At 39.3% G+C, this 24,847-nt stretch overlaps 1 protein-coding gene across 1 annotated transcript in view; it reads right to left on the bottom strand.

The window, feature by feature from the left end:
- The window catches only part of CFAP91 (cilia and flagella associated protein 91), a 97,580-nt gene extending 74,394 nt beyond the window's left edge, over positions 1 to 23,186 (bottom strand). The window contains exons 1-5 of the mRNA XM_025874815.2: positions 22,990 to 23,186; positions 16,904 to 16,980; positions 16,238 to 16,395; positions 14,708 to 14,791; positions 13,370 to 13,426 (exon numbers count right to left, since the gene is read on the bottom strand). Of these exons, the coding sequence (XP_025730600.1) occupies positions 13,370 to 13,426; positions 14,708 to 14,791; positions 16,238 to 16,395; positions 16,904 to 16,980; positions 22,990 to 23,113 (500 nt within the window). The 5' untranslated portion in view covers positions 23,114 to 23,186. The remainder of the gene's footprint in view (positions 1 to 13,369; positions 13,427 to 14,707; positions 14,792 to 16,237; positions 16,396 to 16,903; positions 16,981 to 22,989) is intronic.
- Between the last annotated feature and the right edge of the window lie 1,661 nt (positions 23,187 to 24,847).

Here is a 24,847-nt window from a genome sequence, read left to right as displayed (position 1 = left end):
CATAAGAAAGTGGTCCAGTTTCATTATTTTGCACGTTGCTGTCCAGTTGTCCCAACATCATTTGTGGAAGAGACAGTCTTTTTTCCATGGGATATTCTTTCCTGCTTTGTTGAAGATTAGTTTGCCATATAGTTGTGGGTCCACCTCTGGGACATTTATTCTGTTACATTGATCCATGTGTCTGTTTTTGTGCCAGTACCATACTATCTTGATAACTACAGCTTTGTAATATAACTTGAAGTCTGACATTGGAATGCCTCCAGCTTTGCTTTTCTTTTACAAGTTTGCTTTGGCTAATTTGTGGTTCCATACAAATTTTAAGATTGTTAATTCTAGCTCTGTGAAAAATGCTGGTGGTATTTTGATAGGGATTGCTTTGAATGTGTGCACTGCTTTGGGTGGTATAGACATTTTAACAATATTTGCTCTTCTTTTTTTTTTTTTAAGATTTTATTTATTTGACAGAGAGAGACAGTGAGAGCAGGAACACAAGCAGGGGGAGTGGAAGAGGGAGAAGCAGGCTTCCTGCTGAGCAGGGAGCCCGATGTGGGACTCGATCCCAGGACCCCGGGAACATGACCCGAGCCGAAGGCAGACGCTTAATGACTGAGCCACCCAGGCGCCCCAACAATATTTGCTCTTCTAATGCATGAGCACAGAATGTTTTTCCATTTCTTTGTGTCTTCTTCAATTTCTTGCATAAGTGTTCTATAGTTTTCAGAGAACAGATCTTTTACCTCTTTGGTTAGGTTTATTCTTAGGTATCTTGTTTTTGGTGCAATTGTAAATGAGATTGATTCCTTGATTTCTTTCTGCTGCTTCATTATTGGTATACAGAAATGCAACAGATTTCTGTACACTGGTTTTGTATCCTCCCACTTTACTAAATTCATGTTATCAGTTCTGGCAATTTTGGGGTGGGGTCTTTTGGGTTTTCTACATAGAGTATTACATTGTCTATGAATAGTGAAAGTTTGACTTCTTCCTTGCCGATTTGGATGTCTTTTATTTCTTTTTGTTGTCTGACTGCTGAGGCTAGGACTTTGAGTACTACTTTAAATAGCAAAGGTGAGACTGGACATCCCTGTCTTATTCCTGACCATAGGGGAAAAGTTCTCAGTTTTTTCTCATTGAGGATATTAGCTGTGGGTCTTTTGTATATGGCCTTTATGATGTTGAGGTATGTTCCTTCTATCCCTACTTTGTTGATGGTTTTTATAATGAATGGATGCTGTACTTTGTCAAATGCTTTTTCTGCATCTATTGAGAGGATCATATGGTTCTTTCCTTTCTTTTATTAATGTGGTGTATCATGTTGACTGATTTGTGACTATTGAACCATCTTGCAGCCCAGGAATAAATCCCACTTGATCGTGCTGAATAACTCTTTAATGTACTGTTGGATTCAACTTTCTACTGTCTTTTTGAGAATTTTTACATCCACATTCATCAGGGATATTGGCCTGTAATTCTTTCTAGTGAGGTCTCTGTCTGGTTTTGGAACCAAGGTGAGGCAGGACTCAATAGAATGAGTCTGGAAGTTTTCCTTCCATTTCTATTTTTTTGGAACAGCTTCAGAAGAATAGGTATTAACTCTTCTTTAAATGTTTGATAGAATTCCCCTGGGAACCCACCTGGCCCTGGAGTTTTGTTTGTTGGGAGATTTTTGATCACTGATTCAATTTCTTTGCTGGTTATGGGTCTGTTCAAATTTTCTACTTCTTCCTGGTTCAGTTTTGGTAGTTTGTATGTTCTAGGAATTTATCCATTTCTTCCAGATTGCCCAGTTTGTTGGCATATAATTTTTCATAATATTCTCTTATAATTGTTTGTATTTCTGTGGCATTGGTTGTGATCTCTCCTCTCTCATTTGTGATTTTATTCATTTGGGTCTTTTTTTTTCTTTTCTTTTTGATAAGTCTGGCTAGAGGTTTATCAATTTTATTAATTCTTTCAAAGAACCAGCTCCTGGTTTCATTGATCTGTTCTGTTTTTGTTTTTTTTTTTTAAATTTCTGTACCATTTCTTTTTGCTCTAATCTTTATTATTTCCCTTATTCTGCTGGCTTTAGGCTTCACTTGCTCTTTTTCTTGCTCCTTTGGGTGTAAGGTTGTGTATTTGAGATTTTTCTTCTTGATGTACGCCTGTCTTGCTACATACTTCTCTCTTATAATTGGTTTTGCTGCATCCCAAAGGTTTTGGACCAGCATGTTTTCATTTTCATCTGTTTCCATGTATTTTTTATTTATTCTTTAATTTCCTGGTTAACCCATTCATTCTTTAGCAGGATGTTCTTTAACCTCCATGTATTTGTGGTCTTTCCAAATTTTTTCTTGTGGTTGACTTCAAGTTTCATAGCATTGTGGTCAGAAAATATTCATGGTATGATCTCAATCTTTTTGTACTTGTTGAGGCCTGATTTGTGACCTCGTATATGATCTATTCTGGCGAATGTCCCATGTGCACCCAAAAAGAATGTGTATTCTGCTGCTTTAGGATGAAATGTTCTGAATATATCCATTAAGTCCATCTGTTCCAGTGTGTCATTCAAAGCCACTGTTTCCTTGTTGACTTTCTGCTTAGATGATCTGTCCATTGCTGTAAGTGGGGTGTTAAAGTCCCCTATTATTGTATTATTATCAGTGAGTTCCTGTATATTTGTTATTGTTTTATATATTGTTTATATATATGTTTTATATATTTATGCCCCAAGTTGGGGGCATAAATATTTACAGTTGTTAGATCTTCTTGTTGGACAGACCCCTTTATTATGATACAGTGCCCTTCTTTAACTCTTGTTACAGTCTTTGATTTAAAATCTACTTTATCTGGGCGCCTGGGTGGCTCAGTCGGTTAAGCGACTGCCTTCGGCTCAGGTCATGATCCTGGAGTCCCGGGATTAAGTCCCGCATCGGGCTCCCTGCTCGGCGGGGAGTCTGCTTCTCCCTCTGACCCTCTTCCCTCTCGTGCTCTCTATCTCTCATTCTCTCTCTCTCAAATAAATAAATAAAATCTTAAAAAAAAATAAAATCTACTTTATCTGATATAAGTATGGCTACTCTGGCTTTCTCTTCATGTCCATTAGCATAAGTTGTTCTCCTACCCCCACTTTCAGTCTGTAGGTGCCTTTAGGTCTAAAGTGAGTCTCTTGTAGGCAGCATACAGATGGGTCCTTTTTTTTTTTTTTTTTATCCATTCTGATACCCTATGTCTTTTGAGTGGAGCATTTAGTCCATTTACATTCAGAGTGATTATTGTTAGATATTAATTCAGTGCCATTGTTTTACTTGTTTTGTCCTTGTTCCTGGAGATTTTCTCTGTCCCTTTCTAGTCTTTGTTACTTTTGGTCTTTCTTTCCCACTCAAAGGGTCCCCTTTAAAATCAGCAGGGCTGGTTTAGTGATCATAAACTTCTTTAGTTTTTGTTTGTCTGGGAAACTCTTATCCCTCCTTCTACTCTGAATGACAACCTTGCTAGATCGAGTATTCTTGGCTGCATATTTTTCCCATTCAGCACATTGAATATATCATGGCACTCTGTTCTACCTTGCCAAGTTTCTGTGGGAAGGTCTGCTGCTAACCTTATTTTGTTTTCTCTTGTAAGTTAGGTACTTCTTTTCTCTTGATGCTTTTAGGATTCTTTCCTTATCTCTGTATTTTGCAAATTTTACTACAATATGTCTTGGTGTTGGCATGCTTTTGTTGGTTTTGATGGGAGTTCTCTGTGTCTCCTGGATTTGGATATGTGTTTCCTTCCCCAGATTAAAAAGTTTTCAACTACAATTTCCTCAAATAAACCTTCTGCCCCTTTTTCCTTCTCTTCTTCTTCTGGGACTCCTATGATATGAATGTTACATACTTTGTGGAGTCACTGAGTCCCCTAAGTCTACATTCATGATCCAATATTTTTCTTTCCCTCTTCATTTCAGCTTCATTATTTTCCATAATTTTATCTTCTATATCACTTATTCATTGTTCCATCCATTCTTGTGGTCATTACATCCAGTCAGTTTTGTATCTCGGCTATAGCATTTTTTATTTCAGCCTGACTACTTTTTAGGTCTTTTATCTCTGTGGTAAGGGACTGCCTGGTATTTTCTATGCTTTTCTCAAGCCTAGCTAGTAGCTAGTATCCTTATGGTTGTTTTAAATTCTGGGTCAGGCATATTACTTATATCTGTTTCGATTAGATCTCTAGCATGACCTTTTCCTGTTCTTTCTTTTGGGATGAATTCCTCTGTCTTGGATTTGTTTAGGTCTCTGTCTTCTCTGTGTTAGGAAAGCCTGTTATGTTTCCTGCTCCTGGAAGTAATGACTTTATGGAGAAGAGGTCATATGCTGTGCAGGGCCTGGCACTTCAGGAAGTGTCTCTGGTATATGCTGTGTGCACTCTGCTGCTGTGTTCTGGCTACTCTTTCCCTCAGGTCAGTCCTCTGCAGTTTCACCTTGCCTACACTGGGAACTGTTTGGAACTTGGCCAGAGTGTGGCAAGTTTTAAGTATGTGTGCTCTGGTCTGTTTATTAAAAGAGACCTGATGCTTTGCAGCACTCTACGGTCTGTAGATTTGGTGCATACGGGGGGGTTATGCTGCTCTTCTGGGGGAGGGGCCCACTGCTCAGGTTCTCAGGCACACTTGCCCTAGTAAAGAAGCACCTGCAGAGTGGAGGGGGGCAGAGCTTGGTATAGGTGGTTTATGCTGCCACTGTTGGCTTATGCTGCTTACTGAAGTTAGTTTATGCTGAGGGGCAGGGATGGGAAATGGTACCAGCCCTCTCCCTCATCCTGGAGAGGGGAGTTGGTGCCCACACTGTCTGGGAAGCCCTTACAGAAAAATGAACAATCTCCCCTTGTGTATCCCAGGTGTCCCACAGATCACTGCCTTCACCCTCTCTGTGTCCAGTGTCTTTTCACCCGGCAGTGCAGGGTACCTGTGTTTTATCCCAGGCAGGCTGGCTGAGTTTTACAGCTCCAAACTTTAGGGACCTGGCATGGCTTGGACCTGTGTGCTGATCCTCTGGGGGTCTTGCCACACTGGGCCTGGTAGAGGTTTGTCCCAGAAATAGCATGAACACACAGTGGTTTGGAGTAAAGTGAAGCAAAAGGCAGTGTCCAGGTTAGCCACCCTCAGCAGATGTCTGTCTATGCTAAGGGGTGGGGGAGCATAATGGTGCCTGCAACCTCTTTTTTTGCTGGAGAAGCAATTTCACTTATCCCAGATGCACTCTAAGAAGGGGGAACCATCTCTCCCAGTGCAACCCAGGGGATCCTCAGATCATGCTGTCTGCTCCCAGGCTCTCTGCCCTACTTCTCCACAGGAGCACTGCAGCACCTACCGGGCTCCACACTGGCCACAGCACAGGACTCTAAAACTCCAGTCTTTGAGTTCTGTTGATTATAAAAACTCACAATAATCAGCCCCTCTCATTTTCCCAGTCAATGGCTTTGGGGAAGTGTTTTCCTTGTGTGATCCCCTGTGCAATGCCCCCACCTTGCCTCTCTCCATGATCAGGACTCCCTCTCCTCTGCAGCACCCACCATCCTTTTCTCCCCCACATCACATCTCCACACTTCCAACCTTCCACGATGTGGCCTTTTCTCTCCCTCTGGTTGTGCAGTTTGTTCTGTCAGTATTCAGATTCCTTGGGTGTTCAGAACATTTAATATTTATCTAGCTGTGTTCAAGGGATGAGGTAAGCCGAGGGTCCTCCTACTACTCTGCCATCTTTGCTCGAAACACCGAAAGTTTTTAATTTATTTATTTTTTTTAAGATTTTATTTATTTATTTGAGAGAAAGAGAGAATGAGAGATAGAGAGCACAAGAGGGAAGAGGGTCAGAGGGAGAAGCAGACTCCCTGCCGAGCAGGGAGCCCGATGTGGGACTCGATCCCGGGACTCCAGGATCATGACCCGAGCCGAAGGCAGTCGCTTAACCAACTGAGCCACCCAGGCGCCCCGAAAGTTTTTAATTTAATAAAGTCCAGATTATCCACCATTTCTTTAAAGGATTGTACCTTTGGTGTTACAGCTAAAAAATTAATTGCCATACCCAAGGTCACCTAGATTTTTTTCTTGTTATCTTCGAAGAGTTTTAGTTTTACATTCTACACTGAGATCTGTGATCCATTTTGAATTAATTCTTGTGAAGGGTGTAAGGTCTGTGTCTGGATTCTTTTTATTTTTTATTTTTTGCATATAAATGTCCAGTTGTCCTAGCACCATTTGTTGAAAAGACTATCTTTGCTCCATTGTATTGCCTTTATTCTTCCTGTCAAAGATTAGTTGATTATATTTATGTGGGCCTACTTCTGGGCTCCCTATTCTGTTTCATAGATCTGCCTATTCTTTCCCCAATACCACTTTGTCTTGATTACTACAGCTTAATAGTAGGTCTAGAAGTCAGACAGTGTCAGTCCTCCAACTTTGTTCTTCTCCTTCAATATTGTGTTGGCTATTGTCAACACATATTGACTATTCATATAAGCTCTAGAATCAGTTTGTTGATATCCATAAAATAACTTGCAGGGATTTTGATTGAAATTACATTAAATCGATAGATCAAGTTGTGAAGACTTGACATCTTGACAATATTGAGTCTTCTCATCAAGGAACATGGAATATCGCTCCATTTATTTAGTTCTTCTTTGATTTCTTTCATCAAAGTTTTATAGTTTTCCTCCTATAGATCTTGTATATATATACCTTATTGGATTTATACCTAAATGTTTCATTTTTTATGGTAATGTAAATGGTACTGTATTTTTAATTTTAAATCCCACTTGTTCATTGCTGGTATATAGGAAAGCAATGGACTTTTGTATATTAACCTTGTATCCTACAGCATTACTATAATCACTTATTGGTTCTAATTTTTTTAGTCCTTTTTGTCCCTGATTATCTACATAGATAAACATAGCATCTGCTAACAAAGACAGATTTCTTCCTTCCCAGTCCTTATAACTTTTATTTCCTTTTCTTGTCTTCTTGCACTAGCTAGGACTTCTATGATGTTGAAAAGGAGGGGTGAGAGGGGATGTCTCTGCCTTGTTCCTGATCTTAGTGGAAAAGCTTTGAGTTTCTCATTTTTAAGTATGCTGCAGGGTTTTTGTACATGTTATTTATCAAGTTGGGGAAGTTTCCTTCTATTCCTAGTTTACTCAGAGTTTTTATCATGAATAAAACATGGATGTTGTAAAATAGTTTTTCTGCCTTTATTAACATGATCATGTGATTTTTCTTGTTTAGCCTGTTGAAATGATGGATTACACTAACTGATTTCCAAATGCTAAACCAGCTTTGCACCAGCCTGGTCATGGTGTATAACTCTTTTTATACACTGTTGGATTTGATTTGCTAATATTCTGTTGAGGATTTTTGTGCCTATGTTCATTGGTCTGCCATTTTCTTTTAATGTTTTGTCTGATTTTGGTTTTAGAATAATGCTGGCCTCATAAAGTTAGAAAGTATTCACTCTTCTATTATCTAAAAGAGATTGTAGAGAATGGGATCATTTCTTCCTTAAAAGTGTGGTAGAATTCACCAGTAGACCCATCTGAGTCTGGTGCTTTATGTTTTGGAAGGTTATTAATTGATTTAATTTCTTTAATAGATATGGGTCTATTCACATTGTCTATTTCTTCTTGTGTGAGTTATGACAAATTGTATCTTTCAAGCATTTCCTTTTTAAAGGAAAAAGATTTTATCAAAGAGAGAGAGCAGAGTGAGAAAGAGAGCATGAGTGGGGTGGGGGTAGGGGCAGAGGGAGAGGGAGAAGCAGGCTCCCTGATGAGGAGGGAGCCTAGGCTCGATCCTGGGATCATGAATCAAACCAAAGGCAGACACTCAACTGACTGAGCCACCCAGGTGCCCCTCAAGTAATTAGTCTTTTCATCTAGGTTATCAAATTTGCAGGCATTGTTATTCATAGTATTCCCTTATGTTTTTAACATCAATAGAATCTGTAGTGATGTCCTTTCTTTCATTTCTGATATTAGAAAGTAGTGTCCTCTTTTTTTTTTTTTTTTCCAGTTATCCTGGCTAGAGGTATCAATTTTAGTGATCTTGTTGAAGAACCAGCTCTGGGTTTCATTGGTTTTTTTTCTATTGATTTTCTTGATCAATTCCATTGATTTATGCTCTGATTTTTATTATTTCCTTTCTTTTGCTTGCTTTGGATTTAATTTACTCTTCTTTTTCTAGTCTCCTAAGGTAAAAGCTTAGATGATTGGTTCTAGTTCTTCTTTTCTAATACATGAATTCAATGTTATAAATTTCCCTCTAAGCACTGCTTTCAATGTACCCCACAAATTCTGAAAAACTACTGTCACTTTCATGAAGTTCAAAATATTTTTTCATTTCTGTGGAGACTCCTTTCTCCCTCGTGTCATTTAGAAATGTATCATTTAATCTCTACATATTCAGGAATTCTGTTATCCTTCTGTTATTAATTTCTAGTTTAGTTCCATTGTGGTCTGAGAGCAGACATTATATGATTTCTATTCTTTCACATTTGTTAAATTGTGTTTTATACCCAGAATGTACTCTATCATGGTGAATCTTCCATGTGAACTTGAGAAGAATATGTATTCTGCAGTTGTTGGATGAAGTAGTCTGTAGATATCAATTATATCCAGTTGATTTGATGGTGTTGTTGAGTTCAACTAGAGCCTTACTGATTTGCTGCCTGCTAGATGTGTCCATTTCTACAGGAAGGGTATTAAATTCTCCAACTATGATAATGGATTCATCCATTTCTCTTTGTAATTCTATTAGTTTTTGCCTTATGTAGTTTGATATTCTGTTGTTAGGTACATACACATGAAATAATGTAAGTCTTTTTGGAGAACTGAGCCTTTTATCATTGTGTAATGCCTCTCTTTATCCCTGATGATCTTCCTTGCTTTGAAGTCTGCTCTGTTTGAAGTTAGTATAACTCCTGCAGCTTTCTTTTAATTAGTGCTGGCATAATGTATTTTTCTCTACCCATTTACTTTTAATCTATAGGTGTCTCAGGGCACCTGACTGGCTCAGTCAATAGAGCATGCAACTCTTAGATCTTGGGGTTGTGAGTTCAAGCCTCACATTGGGCATACAGTGTACATTAAAGAAAAAAAAAAGGGACACATTATGGAGTGCCTGGCTGGCTCAGTTGGTGGGGCTTGTGACTCTTGATCTTGGGGTTTTGAGTTCAAGCCCCACACTGGGTATAGACATTACTTAAAAATAAAATATTAAAAGAAAATCTATATGTGTCTTTATAATTAAAGTGGGTTTCTTTAAAAAGAGAAAGAGAGAACAAAAAATGGACTCTTAACTATAGAGAGCAAACTGATAGTTATTAGAGGGGAGGTAGCTGGGGGGGATGGGTGAAATAGATCATGGGGATTAAAGAGTACATTTATCATGCTGAGCACTGAGTAATGTATAGAACTGGTTGAATCACTATATTGTACACCTGAAACTAATATAACACTGTATGTTAACTATACTGGAATTAAAATTTAAAAACTTAATAAAAAAATAAAGTAGATTTCTTGTTGACAACATATAGTTGACAACATACACACCTCATATAATTAACAAAATAATTCTAATTCTTCCCTTCCATCTCTTTATCATTGCTGTCATTCATTTTACTTAAATATAAGCATACATAAGCATACATACACACACACACACACACACACACACACACACACACACACACACACTTGACCTTTGAACAACACAGGTTTTAACTGCATAGATCCACCTACACATGGATTTTTTTTCATAAATATAGTACAGTACTATAAATGTAAGTTTTGGGGGAGTCACAGTTATACATGGATTTTCTAATATGCAAGGGTCAGTGTTCCTAACCCCCATATTTTCGAGTCAACTGTGTATCAACTGCATATATGTTTCCAAATACACTGTTGCTATTATTTTGAACAAACTGTCAACTGTTGGATTAAAAAGCAGAACTTTTCATTTTATCTTCATTTATTCCATCTTTTCTTTATGTAGATCCAAGTTTCTGACTTTTATTATTTTCCTTCTCTCTAAAGAACTCTTTTAACATTTCTTTTAAGGCAGGTCTAATAGCAACAGATTTCCTCAACTTTTGTTTGAGAAAGTTTTTATTTCTCCTTCACTTTTGAAGGTATCTGTATCATAGGATACAGAATTCTAGGTTGATTTTTTTTTTCTCTCAACACCTTAAATTTTCACTTCTCTTCTTGCTCACATGATTTCTGAGAAGTCAGAAGTAATTCTCATCTTTGTTCCTCTATAAGTAAGGCATTTTTGTCCTCTAGATTCTGTCAAAATTTCTTATCTTGATTTTCTTTAGTCTGAATATGATATGTCTCAGTGTACTTCTTTTGGCATTTATCCTGCTTGGTGTTCTCTGAGCTTCCTAACTCTGTAGTTTGGTGTCTGACATTAATTTGGGGAAATCCTCATTGTTTCAAATATGTCTTCTGTTCCTTTCTCTCTTTCTTCTTCTGGTATTTCCATTACACATTTATTATATCTTTGTAGTTGCCCACAGTTCTTGAATATTCTGTTCCTTTTCTTCAGTCTTTGTGTCTTTATTCTCTTTGCTTTCCAGTTTTCTATGGTTATATCTTCTAGCTCCAAAATTCTTTCCTAAGCTATGTCCAGTCTACTAATGAGCCCATTAAGGGTATTCTTCATTTCTGTTACAGCATTTTTTATTTCTAGCATTTTTTTTTTTTAGTTCTTCAAGATTCCTTTTCTCTGCATACATTGTCTGTCTGATCTTGCATGCAATCCATTTTATCCATTAGAGCCCCTTAGGATGTTAATCATAGTTGTTTTAAATTCCTGATCTGATAATTCCAACATAACTGCCATGTCTGGTTCTAATGCTTATGCTGTCTCTTCAAATTGTGTTTTTTGCCTTTCAGTATGCCTTTTGTTTCTTGACTGCTACACATAATGTACTGGGTAAGAAAAACTACTGTAAATAGGCCTTTAGTAATGTGGTGGTGAGGTGAGGAGGGGGGGGAAGATAAGTGTTCTATTATCCTATGATTATGTCTCAGTCTTTTGGTGAGCCTATGCATATGGACTGAGAATTTCTTAAGTGTTTCTCAGTTTTTTCTCCCCACCCCCCTCCTAGGTGGGGCAAGATGGCTAGAGGAGGCTAGAGTTGCATATTTTCCTTCCCCCAGGTCAGTTAGGCTCTAATAATACCCAGCAGGTTAGGCTCTGGTTAACTAGTTTCTCCTAACAGCTGACCTTGTTAAGAAGAACAGAGTGCTCTGGCATATTTCAAAATGGTTTCCTTTCCACTCCCCCTACCAAGAGCATGAGGGGATTTTTCCCCAAATGCCCTGTGAGAACCTACTTGAGGTCCTGGAGGTAAATCTCACAAAATTGTCAGAGCCCCAGTGACTAGGTTCCCCTAGAATTTAATTCTCAGAGCCTCCAGCAATTCATCAATTATTGTTCAGGTTTTCCTACCTGGACTTGGTTTCTGGAGTGGTTTCCACTCATGAATCTCTAAGATTCTGGGAAGCCATGCCTGCTTATAAGCATGCCTCTCTAATCTTAGGGGAGCAGTTTGTTCTGAATCCTCCCCTTTCTTACAGATCCAAGAAAAGTTGTTGCTTTTTCAGTTTGTTCAGCTTTTTACTTATTGTTAGGACAGATGGCAACTGCCAAGCTCCTTACATGTGGAACTAAAATCTGCCACTGAACTTTTTAAAAATGTTAACTTTTTATCCTTTTCCCCAAGATGCTTACATGAGTCCAAAGTAAAGACTCCAACAGTTAACCATGAAAAGGGTATGGCTGGAGAAGGCCAGCTGGTCCCCCAGACAATTCTATCCCTGCTAACATAAGGTGGATTATCCTCCTTGCTCAGAAATTGAACCCTTCCAGAATCCCAGAGTTGACTTCATTCAGAGATACTGATTAATTCTTTAAAAACTTCTAGGAAAGAGAGTATCTAAGATGTCAACCATTACGGTTTAATTCTTATAGGGAATCTCCCACATCACAGTTATTTAGAAAAGAAGAGGCTCAGTGTTCATTGCTGTAGACCTCAGAATTCCCCACAATTAATTAAACAACTTTTAGACCTGATATAATTATTATCTCCATAGTAGGTGATCCACTAAGCCTGCTTTTAAAGAATTATCAAAGTTATCTATAGGGATCTACCAATCTCATATGTTCTCCTTTTCTCATACAGAGCATTTCACTGAAAACAAGTCTGCAGCTGTCCCCAAGTAAACTGACACCACACAAAGTTGATCTCTCTAGGGGGAGGGAAAGAAATCTATTCTCCATCTATATAAGAGCCAATGGTATCCACGCATAGTCTTAAAATATCAGAGGAGAGGGGTGCCTGGGTGGCTCAGTCAGTTAAGTGTCTGCCTTTGGCTCAGGTCATGATCTTGGGATCAAGCCGCATGTCAGGCTCTCTGCTCAGTGGGGAGTCTGCATATGACCCCCTCCCCGTCCTGCTTATGCACTCTCTAATAAATAAATAATCTTTAAAAAAAATTAAAAAGTCAGAGAATCAGGATCACAACTGGCACTTATCTTGAGGATTACAGACATTTATAACATATATTCTATTCATAAAATGCTGTATCGTTAGGGTATCCTTTAAAGGCTTGTTTGAAAGCCAAGCCCTATCTAAATTTCTGTTCAGAAATCTGATACCGTAAAAAAGGTTTCTTTTCCTGATCATTTCATTTTTTTCTCTTATACACAAACAAAGTTATACTGACACAGGAAACAGTATAGCCCTAAAACAAGACTGGAGAACTGCACCTTCATCCCAGATTCAGCCCTTGGCCTTTACCTCTCTCTCACCTTGGTCCACTCCTCTGTGGGACAGAAACCACGTTTCATTGATCTTTGTATATTAAATTATCTTGTGTAGATTATGATTATTAAATTATGAACTTCCAGTACTCAAAAACTATTTCATAACTGATTAGTTTTCTTGATAAAATGTTGAAGAGCTGTTGCCAAATAAACGTGTGTTTCAGGGAAGCAAAAGAGGATATTTAAAGCATTTTTTAACTTATATTTTTACCATAACATGTAATAAGAAATACATTTTACATCATAATCATTACATATGAAAAAATGTATATATCTATCCAAAACAGAAGTTATTAGCAAAAAGGCAATTTACCCTCAATGTATCTGATGCTTCTGGTTATTTTCTATTTCATTTTCTAAAATGCTGTTCATGACCCACTAAAATATGTCATGACTTTCTAATGATTTGTGATCTGGAATTTGAAAAATGTTGATTTACAGAACTATCTTCTGGAAACAAATATGGGAACAAACAATAAATAAAAAGCTAGGAAAAAAAGTTGTAAAATAATGGTTACTTACTTGGTTGCTGCAAAAACAACACTGAATGGCATCTGTTGATGAAATGGAAGGAAAGGCCTGGTGGAGAAAGAAGAACACAAACGTGTGGGGCTTTTACACTGTGTGCTCTCTGGGCTTTATTCCAATCCTCATATTAGTCCCTTAAAATCAGTGAACTTGAATATCCTGTATTGGTAATCCTCAAACCTGGACAAATACAAAATCACTGGAGAGTGGGGAGATTTTTGTTTTAAAATGCAAATTACCAAGTCTAGCCCACGAAATCCAGTAGACTTAAGACAGAGCTAATGAATCTGCATTTGTAATAAACATTCCAATGTTTTCCCTGCAGATGGTAAACAAATCACACTTTCATAAGTAATGCCTTATACCTGGGCTTCAGCTGGTCATGAGCTCCCAGCAACTTCTCTAGTTCCCTGAAACATTCTGAAATTCTCAGTAATTTAGTTTTAAAAACTACCCCCAGAAAGTCTAGGAATTGGGTATACTGTGTTGAAAATTTAACATTTCTCTAAAAAGTCAGCATTATAAAACTTCTCTGAAGAGGTTGCTCACAAATAACAACGTGGATTACAAATTTACTTTCTCAAGGAAGCTTATGTACATATGGCATCAAGACTATTTTTCTAACCACATAAGACCTATAGGGAGATCCTCATTTTATTTTATTCTGACTGTATGATTATCACATGAGTATTGATCACAAATGAAACAAAGTGAAACTTTCGACCATGTTGGTTTTGGCAACATTCACAAAAACACAGTGAATGTCACCTATTCGCCACTTATAACAACTTCCCATGTGCTATACTGTCATGATGTCTCTGCTGTATCTCACTTGATTTGATGACTTCATTTTGTTCTCAAATATACATTCTTATTTACAGCTAGTACCTCTGAAGTTCTGGAATCCCAGATCTGCCACTTGCTAACTTAAGAGACTTTAAGCAATTTATTTTTCCTCTCTTCGTCTCAGCTTCCTTACTGATAAATAGGGATAATATATCTTATCCTACATTTCTGTTGTAAAAATTGATTATATGGGGGCGCCTCGCTGGCTCACTTGGTAGAGCATGCAACTCTTGATCTCAGGGTTGTGAGCCGGAGCCCTACATTGGGTGTACAGATTACTTAAAAATACAGTCTAGTGCTCGCTTCGGCAGCACATATACTAAAAAAAATACAGTCTAAAAAGGAGAATTGATTATATATATATATAAAGCACTTAAACTGGTACCTGACACACTGCATGCACTCAAAACTGATAGCTGCTATCATTATCATAAAGACATTTTCTAATAATATCAGGGCTCATTTTCATTAGTAATTACTTCTTACCTTTCAAAATATTTATAGCGATTCCTTCCAGTAATTTCAGGATCTTCATAAGCCTCTTTAGCCATCTGAAAAGACTTATCAGTTCTAAAATGAAGCAGGAAAACATTATTAAACTCTAACATGTTATTTCCAAATATAATTTCTATTTCATATTTTTATGTCTATAAAGTGGGAGATGCACAGGGTATCTGAGACTGAGAGCAAAGTCTTCTATAACATGCATCTGACTGACCTACATCTCAGACTAGATAATAATTACTTTCCCTGAGCAGGAAACCGGGAGCTAACAAGGGGAAGTAAGAGTAAGAAAAGAGTATATTTATGAAATCTCACATACAAAAATGCACACTTTTAATTAATAGTACATAGGAATAATAGAGGTTTTTTTTTTAATTTTATTTATTTATTTGACAGAGAGAGAGAGAGCGAGGGCAGGAACACAAGCAGGGGGAGTGGGAGAGGGAGAAGCAGGCTTCGGGCCGAGCAGGGAGCCCGATGTGAGACTCGATCCTGGGACTCCAGGATCATGACCTGAGCCGAAGGCAGACGCTTAACGACTGAGCCACCCAGGTGCCCAGGAATAATAGAGTTTTAAGAGACAACTTTTTGGGCGCCTGGGTGGCTCAGTCGGTTGGGCGACTGCCTTCAGTTCAGGTCATGATCCTGGAGTCCCGGGATCGAGTCCCGCATCGGGCTCCCCGCTCAGCGGGGAGTCTGCTTCTCCCTCTGACCCTCTTCCCTCTCGTGCTCTCTCTCCCTCATTCTCTCTCTCTCAAATAAATGAATGGAATCTTTAAAAAAAAAAAGAGAGACAACTTTTTATGTCCAGGCTGAAAGGTAACTTTTTTCTTTTAATTTACTAGGCATGACTTGTAAATAATTAAAAGAATAAAGAATTCAAGAGACTTGTCTCTGAAGATGCTTTGGCTGCAAATCTCCAAATCTATATATATATATATTTAGATACTAGCAGAAGGATATAGTTGCAATTTCTAAGATGGATCAAAGAAACAAATTCAGTCACCTCTACCTCTACCTTTGGTGGCAAATTGTCACTTAATAATATATATATGTTATATATATATATATATATATTCACTCCAAGCTTCTGAGAATATCTACTAACCTACTAACCTATAAACCCATAACCACTGCCCCTGAATCAGGCTTGTTTTGGCTAGGGGGTTTAAGAGAGAGAATTTGGGGTCAATTGACCTAGGTATAACATCCCAATTATACTTTTAAAAAATGCAGAATAAAAAAATCTTAAGAAGAAAAATGCATTCATTAAAAACATGAGTAGCAGGGGCGCCTGGGTGGCTCAGTCGGTTAGGCGACGGCCTTCGGCTTGGGTCATGGTCCCGGAGTCCCCGGATCGAGCCCCGCATGGGCTCCCTGCTCAGCGGGGAGTCTGCTTCTCCCTCTGGCCCTCTTCCCTCTCGTGCTCTCTCTCTCTCTGTCATTCTCTCTCTCTCAAAAATAAATAAAATTTAAAAACGTGCGTAGCAGCCAAAGCTACATGACACTTACATGGCAAACCGCCCGCGGGCTTCCCTGCGTTTCCCCTCCTGTCCTTTCCACTCCTGGCGCATGAATGGTGGGACAGGGTCTGCCCTGCTCCGATACAGAGAATATCTTGGATAATGGATCAAGTTACTGAACATGCTTCTAAACCGGGGAACTTTTCTCTAAAATTAGGACAGGGAGATGGGGAGGAAAAGGACAAAATTTTACCATCAGATTTTCTAAAGCATTTTGTTATTGTAAATTTTAAATGGTACAAAATAGTGTATGCAGCACAGAAAGAAGGGTAATTGTATATGCACAGAATATCTCTAAAAGATACCCAAGAAACTGATAACAGTGGATGATTATGAGAAGGGGCATGAGGGTTAGAATTTATTTCATACTGTATATGTTTTTGTACTACTTGAATTCTTTTAACACAGGCATATATAACTTTGCCCACTGAAATAAATTAGGTTTAATGAGTCCTTTATTCACTATTAGTTAATTAATCTTCACATTGGGCCACAAGTATCAAGATGTCTTATCCCCTAGTAATCATGGCAGAGTAATTTCTGCAGAATATAAAATCCACTGGAGATCTCATGATTAGTCAAGCTGATTAGTGTGGTTAGCAAAACTGGATGGTTCAAGTTCATTAGGCTGCCTTAGTGATTGAATTGGACCTACCAGTCTGTTTCGAATCAGGTTAGCTTGGATATTTGCCTGCGTGTGGTCTTTCTCACTTGACACAATAAACAATGGATCTGCAAAATAAACAATCAGGTGGTATAAGGAATGGAATATATCTAGACTGAGAATAATGGCAAAATAATGTAATTTCTTAATTGGAAAACAAATTACAAGATTTAGATATTGCCTAACTCTATCACCAGTGAGAGTCTGTTAGATGCATTTCTCCTCTGTATATTCCAAAGTCAGGTTATAGAATTGCAAGGCAAAAAGTAGGCCTGATATGTCCTCAAGCACCAGAGCCTAAACACACTGTCTTTTCTCTCCTATGAACAAACCACTTTCTGGGTCTGGGTAGCCCAGGAAATACTCTAAGATGAGAGACCCTGTATACGCTAACTACACAAATTTACAAGTAAAAGAAATAACACATTGGGGGCACTACCTCCCATATTCAGTACAAGGGAAAGATACAAACTCTTAGCAACATGTCACCTCAGAATTCATAAACATAGTAGGAAAATGTCATTCTCTAATAATAAATAAATAAAATCAACTATAATTCACTCCTTAAATTTATTTTTTTTTAAGATTTTATTTATTTATTTGACAGAGAGAGAGACAGCGAGAGAGGGAAGACAAGCAGGGGGAATGGGAGAGGGAGAAGCAGGCTTCCTGCCAAGCGGGGAGCCCGATGTGGGGCTCGATCCCAGGACCCTGAGATCATGACCTGAGCCGAAGGCAGACGCTTAACGGCTGAGCCACCCAGGCGCCCCACACTCCTTAAATTTAGAAGGATGTTGATGATGGGACTAAGTTTTTTCTCCAAAGTTCCACAAAAGATTGCCCTGTTATTGTAAGTATGGACTTGTTAGGTATATCTTTAAAGCAATGAAGAGTATTTATGATCGATTATACCATCCCTTAAAATTAAACAATATGATATTAAATTCATAAGCAACCTTCAGAGACTTGATTTCCCTAGTAGATATCTCTTGAGAAACAAATACCCTGACCAACTAGTCTAGATGACTTGGCAACATATTTCTTCACAGAAATTAATAACTGTTATTGTGATTTATATGTAATTTAAATTTAATTTAATTTAGATAATGTGAGTCAATTCCTAGAGTCTAATAACTCCTCAGTTACCCAACAAAAATGATATATTGGATGCAGACATTTAATATTCTCCCAAGGTTGAAAAACTACAAGAGGCTCAGCTCTCTTTCATTCAAGATTTATTAACAGTTTACTATGTTCAAGGTGCCTGGAACATATCAAGAAAAAGATAAAGATCCCTGACTTCATGAGAGAGAGAGACAATAAACAACACAACAAATTAGCATATTATATAATATGTTAGAGGACAGTGTTATTTAAAAAGTGGGGAAAGAGCAGGTAATAGAGATTGGGTTGCAATTTTACACAGGGGAGTCAGGGCAGGCCAGGCCTCATTGAGGGGTGACTTTTTTTTTAAGATTTTATTTATTTATTTGACAGAGAGAGAGGAGAGAGAAAGAGAGAGAACAAGCAGGGGGAGCAGCAGAGGGAGAGGGAGAAGCAGGCTACCTACGGAGCAGGGAGCCTGACATGGGGCTCGATCCCAGGACCCTGGGATTATGACCTGAGCCAAAGGCAGATGCTTAACCTGACTGAGCCACGCAGGTGCCCCAAGGGGTGACATTTAAGGAGACTTGCAAATGGGGAGTTAACTATACTGTTATCTGAAAGAAAAGCATTTGAAGCAGAGGAAACAGCCAGAGCAAAGGCCCTAGGATGGCAGCATGCCTGACATGTTTGAAGAACAGCAGAGACCAACAGGATTGAAACAGAGTTGAGAGAGGCAAAATACGGTAGATAAAAGGTCAGGCAAGTTACCAGAGGCCTAGATCACATGGGGCTTTGTGGACCACTGAAAAGACTTTGGCTTTTAATCTGAGTGAGGACAGAAACCATTGCAAGATTTTGAGACAAGATGTAACAAAATCTGACTTACATTTTAAAATGTTCATTGTAGGGGCTCCTGGGTGGCTCAGGCGGTTAAGCATCCGACTCTTGGTTTCAGATCAGGTCATGATCTCAGGGTTGTGGGATTGAGCCCCGAATAGGGCTCTGCACTCAGTGTGGAGTTTGCTTGGGATTCTCTCTTTCCTTCTCCCCTCCTCTCTACCTCTTTACTCCTCTGCCCACTCACTCATGTGCTCTCTCTCTAAAATAAATAAATAAAATCTTAAAAGAAAATAATAAAATGTTCATTGTGGCTGCCCAGTGAAGAAGAGACTGCATGGAAAGAATGGAAAAGACAGGGACACCTATTAGGAGGCTCATGCAGTGCGCTTAGAGAAGAAACGATGGTGGTGGCAACAGAAGTGATCAAATGGGGAAGGATTCTAGATATATTTTTAAGGTGGAAGAGCGAGGACTGAATGGATTGGAATGGTGTGTGTCAGAGAGAGAGAGAGATAAGACAATGATGGCTCCAAGATTTTTAGACTCAGCAACTGAAGTATTGGATTGGTATCAATTGACACAGGAAAGTCTGTGGTGGAGCAGGTTTGCAGGGAGAACATGAAAAGCATGCCTTAGGTGTCCATTATATGTCCAAGTGGAGAAATGAAGTAGGCAATTTGATATAAGAATCTAGAGTTTGGGAGGGAAGTCTGGACCAGTGATATGAATTTGGGAATCATCACCTTTAGATATACTCTTCTTTAGCTGCAGCACCCAAATCCACACCTATGATTCAAGTTGAGAAGTGATGGAAACTGGGCTGATTAGGAATGATGAGGCCATATTTTATGGCCTCAAATTAAAGCCTAGTGAATTTGAAGGCTGAATGAATGCACCTGTTTAAAGGGATAAAGGCTATAGCTTCAACATGTCTGATATATTGGGGATAGTATGGGACAAAGGGAAATTTTTTTTAAGATTTTTTTATTTATCTATTTGACAGAGAGAGAGAGAGAGAGAGCATAAGCAGGGAGCGGCAGGCAGAGGGAGAGGGAGAAGCAGAGCCGAAGGCAGATGCTTAACTGACAGAGCCACCCAGGCATCCCCAAAGGGAAATTTCTATTCGTACTCTTATTTTAAGTGATTTAAAAGATGTCACTGGGTCTATGGTTCCAACTGTGTTGTTCATCTTAAATGAGTTTAGCCTGCATTTCCCCTAAATCTGAATAATAAGCTATAAACTATTCTCCTCTTCTTCCCATAAGGAGTACAAAGACATACTATCTATAGAAATGTTCCTGCCATCTAGAGAAGATAATGGCACAATACTATATGATTTATGACTACACATTCTGCAACATATCCTACAACTGTGATCATAATCAGTGCTCAAAAGGCAATAGAAGGACCTCTGAGATGCCCAGGTAATAGCACTCACCAGGTATCACTTGCTTATTCGTAGACAGGTATTAAGTGCTTTATGGGCAATATTCCATTTAATCTTCACAAAAACCCAGTGAGGTAGGCACTAGGCCTCCTTTTTATAGGAGAGGAAACTGAGGCTTCAAGAAGTTAGCCACTTACTGAGTTAAAATTTCAACTCCAATTCTTCTGGCTCCCAAGCCTAATATTATCGAAATCCCATGAATTTTATGGGCAGAAGTTTCCCATGGAAACCATGAGAAAGCCCCTCAGCCAATTTACCCATACTGTAGAAACTGTTCTAGCAAGCCTAGGAAGTTGTCACAACCCGGTAATCATGAGAGAGAGGAAGTGTGTCACACTCCAAGACAGAAGGATTACTTTTAGGCAAAAGTATAATAAATTGCATATTCTGGGGGAAAAGAAAGGAGGAAAGAGCTTATGATAAACATAGAAAGTGTTTTAAAGCATTTTTGGAAGCTAGGAAAACTATATATTTAAAAGGCTTTCATTATCAGGGCAATAGTGTAGCTACAAATCAATGTACAGATTCAGCAAAGTGACAACGTACAGTGGTCACTTCAAGAGGCACTTGAGAGACACAAAGCATTTACCAAAAAACTCAGTAAAATGCAAAATGGTATATAAATTTGGTAAAATCTATTAAGAAAATTATGTTAACTCTAAAGTACCACAAAAAAGTAAGGTATCTGAATTAATCTTAATTGCTAGAGTGATCAGAAGAGTAAAAATTAGGTTTAATGAAGACACCCAAACTTCTTAGAGGAGCAAAAGCCTTGCAGACAATTAACCATGGTGAAAAGGCCTTTGGGCTTGAGGGGTGGGAGCAGGGGGAAGCGTGAAAAAGCTGGGAAGGTGTTCACTGACCACCACACCGACCCCACCATAGTTCTGTCAGGGTGGAAATCGGACCCAAGCCAGTCAATTCACTGGCTTGTCAACAACCTATCTTATTTCTCTCGTCAATTTTCAGCTAAGATACATGAGGACTCTATACAATTAGTGATGAGCTTTAGGATAAGAGGTCATGTAGATTGCCACCCCAGTCCCTGTCATAGTAAGAGAAATCCATAAAGTGGCTTTTTATCAGATGGAAGAAGGAAACATATGCGCAGAAAAAAGAAAGGGTTAGTGTTGGCAGATAAAATACAGGATGCCCAGTTAAATTTAAATTTCATATAGGCAACGAATAACTTTTTATATAAATAGATCACAAATATTGCATGGGGCCAAAAATTTATACTAAAATATTATTCGTTATTTATTTCAAATTCAAATTTAACTGTGCATCCTGTATTTTTGCTTGCTAAATCTGACAACCTAAACAAGATAAAAAACCATAAGGTCCAAGAAATCACGCCGAAGGGCACCATACCTTAGTTCTGACCTTCCCTGTCTTGGTTCTACTTTGTCCTGGCTATACTATGCTTCCTGTCCATGAATAGCTGTGAGACTGCCTGTTTTACTGGAACAATCCAAACTTTATTTGGCCTATTTTGAGTGGGTTTCTCTTCCTTGCAAGGGACATGGAAACATTTAGCATCCCTCTGCAAAAAAGAGAGAGAAAGGAATACTTTTAAAAGAGACAAGAAGCTTGGTAAATTCTTTGCCTGTCCTTACTGAAGAGGTCTATCCAGTTTCCAAATTACCTGTGAAATCAATACGGTGATGTGTTTACAGTTTACTAGACTTATTTTACAAGATGAAACCAAGAATGAATAAAGAAAACCACTGGCCATAAAATGTAAGCAACCATTACATAGCCCCTATACCAGGAAATGGGTAACCTGTGGATTCCCATCCAAAGATGATCCTGGGAATCTTAGAGGAGACAGCACATGGTTAAAAGTAATGCAAGGTTCAGGTGGAGAGCATGGGACTGATGAGGGCAAAATTAGAAAAAATCATGTTTAACTGATTAAAATTCTTTTTAATAGTAAATTCAAAAGTCACTAAACATTTATGAAGTACCTTGCATATGTACCAACACTGGAATACGTGCTGAGAAGGCTGAAAAATAAAACAAGTACCTAAAGAACTCAAGAAACTTAAGGTCCAGTAAAAGAAAACACAAACGGACAAGCAGGGCATTAAAACAAACTGGGCCTGCCTTTATTGACCCAAAAGAATCCAGTGGACCTGGTTTATAAGCAATGCTTTGGTGAGTAACAATAAGTTTTTTTAAAAAAGAGAAAAACTAGACACAAAGGTGAGACAAACTGCTACTTCTTTATCTACAAAGTCAAATTTGGAGTTGCCGGGAGAATGGGGGCGGGAAGGTCATTTTGTCGGGCACTTTACACAGTTTGAACGTGGGAATGTTGAGTGAATCTCCAAGCCTGCAAATCATTACATACTTTTCTGGAGAGCAAGACACCGGGAACAGGTTTCAGGAAGATTGCTTAAGGCTGTACAAATTATCAGGAAAAGACGGTGGCGAACAATTAAGGCGATCCCGCGCGGTGCTCCCAGACGCTGAGCGCACCTGGGGCTTCGGACGCGCGCGGAGAGCGCCGCCACCTGCGGAGCTCGGAGCTGCTCCCACCCAACAAAGGATAACCGCGGACAAGGGATCCGTCCTGAGGCTCATCTTACGCTCACCGGGCCCCTGGCCGGGTCCCACCGTCCCGAAGCCCAGCTAGCCCAGGAGTCAATAACTCAGGAGGGAGGTCTGGTGCCAGCCTTACCGTACAGAAAATCATACTGTCGATTGGAGGAGACGTTGCCCCAGGCCCCCGACCTCACCCCGCACCGGGTCTGAGACACCTGCGGGTTGGCCTGGGGCTCCTCAATAGTCACCACATGGCTCATGATGTTGCCTCTTCCCTTCGGCCAGCCGGGGACTAACGAGGGACGCCTAGCTGCTGTGTGCACGGTGGCTATGGTAACCTCCTCCTCTGCGCCGAGATAAGGGGCGGGGCGAGGAGCAGGAGGGGCGGGGCGGGGCGAATACATGGGGCGGGGCTAGAAACGGAAGGGGCGGGGCTGGCGTGGGAGAGGACAAGCAGGGTCAGGAAGAGTTAGGGGTGGAGCTAGGCGCTGGAGAGGAAGAATAGCGGAAAAAGAGACGCGTCCAAGTGCATGAGCGGCGTGTGGGGCTCGGAGGGAAGAAAGATTGAAAAGAAGGGCAGGCTTGAGGAGGGGAGGCCGCCGAGTTGGGGAAATATGTCCTCGCTTCCCACTATGCTCCCAAAACTGCCGTGAGTCCTCAACCGCCCACCCTGGGTCAGCTCCCGGAGAGCGGGAGTCTGCTGCTCAAATCCGGCAGCAGTTCGGCAATCACAGTTCACAACTCTCGGAAATTCCTGGGAAATCTGAGAATCTTCTAGAATAGTTGGGGTCTTTCATTTCGGACATCCCCTTTCCGCGGGACTTATGCTTTTTAAAACTATTAAGGAAAATTTTAAACAGGCAAAAGTGAATCCACTTTTAATAACCCTCACGTACCCATCACCAAAAATCAACGATTCACATTTTGCCAATCTAGTTTCATCCCCTCCCCCGCTCTGTGCTTGAGTATTTTGAAACTAATCCCAGACATTATTTTACCCTTAAATTAATGTGCATCTCAAACTGATACGGATTTTTTTAACTTCACCATTATCACATCTAACAAAATTAATAATTCCTTCATGTTATCTAATAGTGCATGTTCAAATTAACCTGGTTAAAGCCAAAATGTCATTTAATAGTTGTTTTTTTTCTATCAAAAGATAAAAAAAATCTTCACATTGCATTTTGGTATAGCTCTTAAGTCTTAAAACATATCTAACACCTTTAATGATTTTATTATCTGGGATTCTATAAAAAAAAAACTTTTGGGGGGGCCTGGGTGGCTCAGTTGGTTAAGGGTCTGCCTTCAGCTCACGTCGTGATCCTGGAGTCCTGGGATCAAGTTCCCCGTTGGACTCCCTGCTCAAGGAGGAGTCTGCTTCTCCCTCTGCCCTTCACCCCACTTATGCTCACTCTCTCTCTCAAATAAATAAAATCTTTAAAAAAAAACTTTCACCAACTCATTGGTTATCCCGAAATACCAGGATCCTAGAAGAAAGACTGGATAAATGCTGTGGTTTTTCACTTTATTATAAAATTTCAGAGAAATGAGTCCAGTGTTAGCCAGTAAGATTTTGTTTGTTTAGTATCATTAGGAATGCAAACATTTTACACATCTGATGTGTCTTAATTCATTATTAGTTATGATACTCAAATGATCCTGTTAAGCTAATGGCACACATTAGAGCTGACTTCTTTGTCCTTTAGATGTGATCCATAGACAATTATTGAATAAGCCTCCTGGCATGCTGTCCATCTTTCCATACATACTCCTGGTTTTGTTTACTCCTAAACTTCTTGGGGGTTTTGCAAACCAGCTATATGCTTTGTCACTCCCAAGCCCTTGCTCAAGCTGATTCCTTTGCCTAAAATGCCTTTTCCTATTTATGCACCCCAACTAATTTAGGTATCTTTGAAGACTCAGTGCTAACTTTACTACCTTTATGTAGTTCTCCTCAAATCCCCCAAAAAGAGTGAGGCTTCATTCTTTCT

Source organism: Callorhinus ursinus, unplaced genomic scaffold (assembly GCF_003265705.2).
Source record: "Callorhinus ursinus isolate GAN/ISIS: 27379988/994484 unplaced genomic scaffold, GSC_fseal_2.0 scaffold1, whole genome shotgun sequence".
Taxonomy (NCBI): Eukaryota; Metazoa; Chordata; class Mammalia; order Carnivora; family Otariidae; genus Callorhinus; species Callorhinus ursinus.
Note: the sequence above shows the minus strand (reverse complement) of the source record. Positions and strands in the feature narration are given on the sequence as shown.